Source organism: Oryx dammah, unplaced genomic scaffold, assembly GCF_014754425.2.
Source record: "Oryx dammah isolate SB20612 unplaced genomic scaffold, SCBI_Odam_1.1 HiC_scaffold_1, whole genome shotgun sequence".
Lineage (NCBI taxonomy): Eukaryota > Metazoa > Chordata > Mammalia > Artiodactyla > Bovidae > Oryx > Oryx dammah.
Window position 1 is genome coordinate 110,829,557 of NW_024070185.1, and position 7,045 is coordinate 110,836,601.

Below are 7,045 nucleotides of genomic sequence, written 5' to 3' on the forward strand. Positions count from 1 at the left end.
ACTGTTTCCACTGTCTCCCCATCTATTTCCCATGGAGTGATGGGACCAGATGCCGTGATCTTCGTTTTCTGAATGTTGAGCTTTAAGCCAACTTTTTCGCTCTCCACTTTCACTTCCATCAAGAGGCATTTTAGTTCCTTTTCACTTTCTGCCATAAGGGTGGTGTCATCTGCATATCTGAGGTTATTGAGGTTTCTCCTGGCAATCTTGATTCCAGCTTGTGCTTCTTCCAGTCCAGCGTTTCTCATGATATACTCTGCATGTAAGTTAAATAAGCAGAGTGACAATATACAGCCTTGACGTACTCCTTTCCCTTTTTGGAACCAGTCTGTTGTTCCATGTCCAGTTCTAACTGCAGTTCCTGACATTCAGTCATTCAGTCGCCAAGGGGTGTCTGACTCTTTGCAACCCCATGGCCTGCAGCACACCAGGCCTCCCTGTCCCTCACCATCTCCCGGAGCTTGCTCAAACGCATGTCCAGTGAGTCGGTGATGCCATCCAACCATCTCATCCTCTGTCGTCCCTTTCTCCTCCTGCCTTCAGTCTTTCCCAGGATCAGGGTCTTTTCCAGTGAGTCAGCTCTTCACATCAGGTGGCCAAAATATTGAAGCTTCAGCTTCAGCATCAGTCCTTCCAATAAATATTCAGGGTTGATTTCCTTTAGGATTGACTGTTTTGATCTTGCAGTCCAAGAGTCTTCTCCAGCATCACAGTTTGAAAGCATCAATTCTTTGGCGCTCAGCCTTCTTTATGGTCCAGCTCTCACAGCTGCACGTGACTACTGGGAAAACCACAGCTCTGACTGTGTGGACCTTTGTTGGCAGTGTGGTGTCTCTGCTGCTTAATACACTATAGGTCTGTCATGACGTTTCTTCACTCGTGGATCAGACGGTGGAGGATTTGCCTGCGTTACAGGAGACCCAGCTTTGATCTCTTGGTGGGGGAGATTTGCTAGAGAAGGGAATGGCTACCCACTTCAGTACTCTGCCTGGAAGATTCCATGGACATGGGATCCTGGCAGGCTACTATGTCCCTAGGAACACAAAGAACCAGACACCACTGAGCAACTAACCCTTTCACTTTAACTTTTCTTCCAAGGAGCAAATGTCTTTGAATTTCACCGTCCACAGTGATTTTGGAGCCCAAGAAAATAAAATCTGGCATTGTTTCATTTTTTTCTCCATCTATTTGCCATGAATTGATGGGACCAGATGCCATGAACTTAGTTTTTTGAATGTTGAGTTTTAACCAGCTTTTTCACTTTCCTCTTTCACACTCATCAAGAGGCTCTTTAGTTCTTCGCTTTCTGCCATTAAACCATCATCTGCATATCTGAAATTTTTGATATTTCTCCCAGCAATCTTGATTCCAGCTTGTGAGTAATCCATCCTGGCATTTTGCATATGTACTCTGCATGTGTGTTAAATAAGCAGGGTGACAATGTACAGCCTTGACGTACTCCTTTCCCAATTTGGACCCAGTCCGTTGTTACATTTCTGGCTTTAACTGTTGCTTCTTGACCTGCATACAGGTTTCTCAGGAGACAGGTAAGGTGGACTGGTGTTCCTATCTCTTTAAGAATTTTCCACAGTTTGTTGTGATCCACACAGTCAAGGACTTTAGCGTAGTCAGTGGAGAAGTAGTTTTCTTTTTGGAATTCCCTTTCCTTTTCTATGATCTAACGGATGTTGGCAATTTGATCTCTGGTTTCTCTGCCTTTTCTAAATCCAAAGTATATATCTGGAAGTTCTCTGTTCATGTACCGCTGAAGCCAGCTTGAAAGATTTTGAGGATAATCTTGCTAGCATGTGAAATGAGTGCAGTTGTAGTGTAATTTGAACATTCTTTGGCATTGCCTTTCTTTGGGATTGGAAAGTGATATTTTCCAGTCCTGTGGCCACTGCTGAGTTTTCCAAATTTGCTGGCATATTGAGTGTAGGACTTTACCAGCATCATCTTTTAGGATTTGAAATAGACCAGCTGGAATTCCGTCACCTCCAATACCTGTTTGTAGTGATGCTTCCTGAGGCCCACTTGACTTCCCCCTCCAGGATGCTTGGCTCTAGGTCAGTGGCCACACCGTCATGGTTATCCACATTAAGACCTTTCTGTATACTTCTTTGTGCGTTCTTGCTACTTCTTAGTATTTTCTGCTTCTGTTAGGTCCTTGCCATTTCTGTCCTTTATTGTGCCCGTCTTTGCATAAAATCCCCAATGTTCCCTTTTGCATAAAATCCCCAATTTTCTTGAAGAGATCTCTAGATCTTTCCCATTCTACTGTTTTCCTCTGTTTCTTTGTATTGTTCACTTAAGAAGGTTTTCTTATCTTCCTTGCTATTCTCTGGAACTCTGCATTCAGTTGGGTATATCTTTCCCTTTCTCCTTTGCCTTTCACTTCTCTTATTTTCTCAGCTGTCTATATGGCCTCCTCAGACAACTATTTTGCCTTCTTGCATTTTTTTTTTTTAACTTGGGCATGGTTTTGGTTACCAGCTCCTGTACAGTTCGCACTTGCACATGTCCAACTCTCACATCCATACATGACCGCTGGAAAAATCATTGCTTTGACTACATGGACTTTTGTTGGCAAAGTGATGTCTCTGCTTTTTATTATGCTGTCTAGGTTGGTCAGAGCTTTTCTAGTGAGCAAGTGTCTTTTAATTTCATGGCTGCAGTCAGCATCTGCAGTGATTTTGGAGCCTAAAAAGATAAAGTCTGTCATTGTTTCCATTGTTTCCCCATCTATTTTACCATGAAGTGATGGGACTGGATGCCATGATCTTAGTTTTTTCAATGTTGAGTTTTAAGCCAGCTTTTTCACTCTCCTCTTTCATCAAGAGGCTCTTCAGTTCCTCTTCACTTTCTGCCATAAGGGTGGTGTCATCTGCATATCTGAGGTGATTGATATTTCTCCCAGCAATCTTGATTCCAGCTTGTGCTTCATCCATTCCAGCATTTCGCATGATGTACTCTGCATAGAAGTTAAATAAGCAGGGAGACAATATATAGCCTTGATGTACTACTTTCTTGATTTGGAACCAGGCTGTTGTTCCGTGTCCAGTTCTAACTGTTGCTTCTTGACCTGCATACAGATTTCTCAGGAGGCAGGTAAGGTAGACTGGTATTCCTGTCTCTTAAAGAATTTTCCACAGTTTGTTGTGATGCACACAGTCAAAGGCTTTGGTGTAACCACTAAAGCAGAAGTAGATACTTTTCTGTAACTCTTGCTTTTTCAGTGATCCCCTAGATGTTGGCAATTTGATTTCTGGTTCCTCTGCCTTTTCTAAACCAGCTTGAACATCTGGAAGTTCGCGGTTCATGTACTGTTGAAGCCTGGCTTGGAGAATTTTGAGCATTACTTTACTAGCGTGTGAGATGAGTGCAATTGTGCAGTAGTTTGAGCACTCTTTGGCACTGCCTTTCTTTGGGATTGGAATGAAAACTGACGTTTCCCAGTCCTGTGGCCACTGCTGCATTTTCCAAATTTGCTGGCATGTTGAGTGCAGCACTTTTACAGCATCACCTTTTAGGGTTTGAAATAGCTCCACTGGAATTCCATCACCTCGACTAGCTTTGTTCATAGTAACGCTTCCTAAGAGCCACCTGACTTCACGCTCCAGGATGTCTGCCTCTAGGTGAGTGAGCACACCGTTGTAGTTCTTGGGTCATGAAGATCTTTTTTGTATACTTCTTCCGTGTACTCTTGCCACCTTTTCTTGTATCTTCTGCTTCTGTTGGGTCCATCCCATTTCTGTCCTTTATTTTGCCCATCTTTGCATGAATTGTTCCCTTGGTATCTCTGATTTTCTTGAAGAGATCTCTAGTCTCTCCTACTTTATTATTTTCCTCTATTCCTTTGCATTGATCACCAAGGAAGACTTTCTTATCTCTCCTTGCTATTCCTACTTTCTTCAATTTGAGCCTGCATTTTGCAGTAAGGAGCTGATGATCTGAGCCACAGCCAGCTCCAGGTTTTGTTTTTGCTGACTGTGTAGAGCTGCTTCATCTTCAGCTGCAAAGAACAGAATCAGTCTCATTTCAGTATTGACCATCGGGTGATGTCCATGTGCAGAGTCATCTCTTGTGTCATTGGAAGAGGGTGTTTGCTATGACCAGTGTGTTCTCTTTGCAAAACTCTGTTAGCCTTCGCCCTGCTTCATTTTGTAGTCTGAGGCCAGTCTTTCCTGTTACTCCAGATGTCTCTTGACTTCCTACTTTTACATTCCAGTTCCCTGTGATGAAGAAAGTGTTAGTCATTCAGTCGTGTCCGACTCTTTGTGACCCCAGGGACTGTAGCCCTCCAGGCTCCTCTGTCCATGGGATTCTCCAGGCAAGAATACTGGAGTGGGTAACCACTCCCTTCTCCAGGGGACCTTCCCAAGGCAGAGATCAAACCTGGGTCTCCAGCATTGCAAGCAGATTCTCTATCATCTGAGCCACGAGGGAAACTGATTATGATGAAAAGGATTTTTTTTTTTTTGGTGTTCTAGAAGGTCTTGTAGGTCTTCATAGAACCATTCAATGTCATCTTCTTCGGCATTAGTGGTTGGAGTATAGACTTGAATTACTGTGATGTTTAATGGTTTGTCTTGGAAACGGACCAAGATCATTCTGTTGTTTTTGAGACTGTATCCAGGTACTGCATTGTGGACTCTTTTGTTGACTGTGGGGGTCACTCCATTTTTCCTAATGGATTCTTGCCCACGGTAGTAGATATAATGATCTTCTGAAATAAATTTGCCCATTCCGTCCACTTTAGTTCACTGATTCCTACAGTGTCGATGTTCATGCTTACCATCTCCTGCTTGACCATGTCCAGTGTACCTTGATTTACCTTGAGTCGTTGGACCTGGACCTAACATTCCAGGGTCCTTGGCAGTATTGTTCTTTACAGCCCTGGACTTTACTTTCGCCACCAGACATGCACAGCTGAGTGATGTTTCTGTTTTAGCCCAGCCTGTTCCTTCTTTCTGGAGCTGTTTCTCCACTCTTCCCTAGTAGTGTATTGGACACTTACTGACCTGAGGGCTCATCTTCTGGTGTCGTATCTTTTTGCCTTTTCATGGTGTTCATGGGGTTTTCGAGGCAAGAATACTGAAGTGTTTTGCCATTCCCTTCTCCAGCGGACCACGTTTTGTCAGGCCCTGACTAGCAGGGACATGCCCTTCAGCCACTCCCCATAGCTGGATAGCATGCTGGCACCCTGGTTGTCCCACAGCTGGTCCTCACTGAGCCTGTAAACCTTTACTGGCCGCCCAGTGTCGATCAGCTTGCCACCCAGGGGCCTTGGCAGAAGCCATGCTGGAGTGCCCGGAAAGGGGTCTGGGGAGGCAGGAGCTGAGGTTGGAGCACACCCGGAGCGCGTGGTTCCTCAGCCTCATCGCTGCCACTGGCCACCCTGGGGCTGAGCCGCCGCCCGCATGACCCGCAGCCCGCTGAGCTCTGGGCCCTGTCTGTCCTCTCCTCTGGCTCCTCGGCCTTATTGTTCAGTCCCGGCAAGCCCAGCCACCCCGCATCTGCCCCACACAGATATAGGTCATGGTGCAGGCTAAATGTGATGGAGGAACTTTAAGGGATGCTATCAGTGGACTGCTATTATTTGAGATATTACTTAGAGCATTTCCTCGGAGAAATGAACAGGAGTTCAAGATTGGAACCAGAAACCCCAGAGGAGGCTGCTGAACCGACACCACAGGACTGATACTCCCTGGGCCAGACTGGAGGCGGGAGGAGGGAGAGATGCAGTCAGATTCTAAGCTGGAGGCTTGTGTTTGATGCTGTGTATTGGGGGATGGCAAGGCAAGAGAGAAATGTGGGCATCCCAGCTGGCCTGGGGTTTGAGAGTGAGCTCCTGATGGATGGAGCCCACCTGGAAAGGAAACTTGGGGAGCAGGCTGGAGAGGAGGCGTGCGTCACTGTAACGTTTAAATGTGATTTATTTGAGATGCTGACTTGATTTCAATGTTCAATTAGTAATTGATACCCTGAGTCTGGCATTTCGGGAAAGGATTACCAGATATAAATGGTGTTTAAAGTCACAGGCCTAGGGTTGAGTGTGAATAGAAAAGGACAGCGCCTTGGGGAGGCTGAGAGGACCGTAGCCTCCACCTCTTGGCTCATTCCTGGAGGCTGTTGACCGAAAGAGATGCACAGTGTGAGAGCTGAGAGTTCAGTTTATTCAGTGCAAAACGAGGAACGTAACCCAGCAGACCGCCGCGGAGGTACTGCTGAGGAGCTGCTCAGAAGAGATGGGGCGGGGAGGCCAATACTTCTGTTTTGCTGAAGGGGGTACCTGCAATCAAGCACACATTTTGGCAGGAAGTTGCTGCTCGTTACAAGGAAGGGGTGTCTCCATTCATGATTTTAGTGCTCTTCTAGATATGAGAAAAGGCAAGAAATTGGGCTCTTAAAATCTTCTCCTGAAAATATCTAACTATCTGAAGGCCTGTTCCACCAGTTTTTCCACAGCAGAGAGGGCTTTGTTCCTGATCTCCAGCCTGAACTCCCTTCAGGGTATGTGGAAGGTCTGCACCTGTAGTGACCTACTCTGTAGAGTCAGATGACAGGGGACAGTGTTGAGCTGGCAAGGCAGATGGAGTCAGCGTTCGTAGTCTTGGTGCCGCTGGCCCCTGGGCCTCACCCTCCAGGCATGGGGGGGGGGGCGCTGTTCCTCACCCCTCAGCTCACCCGTGTTTTGTGTGGTCCAAGTGGTGAGGCTCTGCTCAGCTGCCCCAGGAAGGGCTGGCCCGGAGCAGGGCTGGTGGGTGGGAGGGCTTCGTGCCAAATCTCAGGCCTGGTCTAAGATTTCAGTTCCTCAAAGGGCTGTCTGTGTGCAATGATTTCAAGTAGAAACAGAGTTTAAAGTTGATCTTGAAGAATGAATGGTATTTTAAGAGGTCAGAGGTCGCCATTTTTCCCTGTAGGGCCAGCCAGCCAGTAAATCAGGCTTTGGCAGCCAAGAGGCAGAACTGTGTATTGACACACAAGAGAGAAAACAACCTTCCGCACGTCTTTCTTGGTGACTGGGTTGTAGTGATAACTGAGC

The 7,045-nt window shown here is 46.3% G+C and overlaps 1 protein-coding gene across 1 annotated transcript in view; it reads right to left on the minus strand.

Moving 5' to 3' along the window:
* ACP1 (acid phosphatase 1) overlaps nucleotides 1-5,381 on the minus strand; it is a 29,554-nt gene extending 24,173 nt beyond the window's left edge. Inside the window, exon 1 of the mRNA XM_040239170.1 lies at nucleotides 5,230-5,381. Within this exon, the coding sequence (XP_040095104.1) occupies nucleotides 5,230-5,381 (152 nt within the window). The remainder of the gene's footprint in view (nucleotides 1-5,229) is intronic.
* Nucleotides 5,382-7,045: the final 1,664 nt, after the last annotated feature.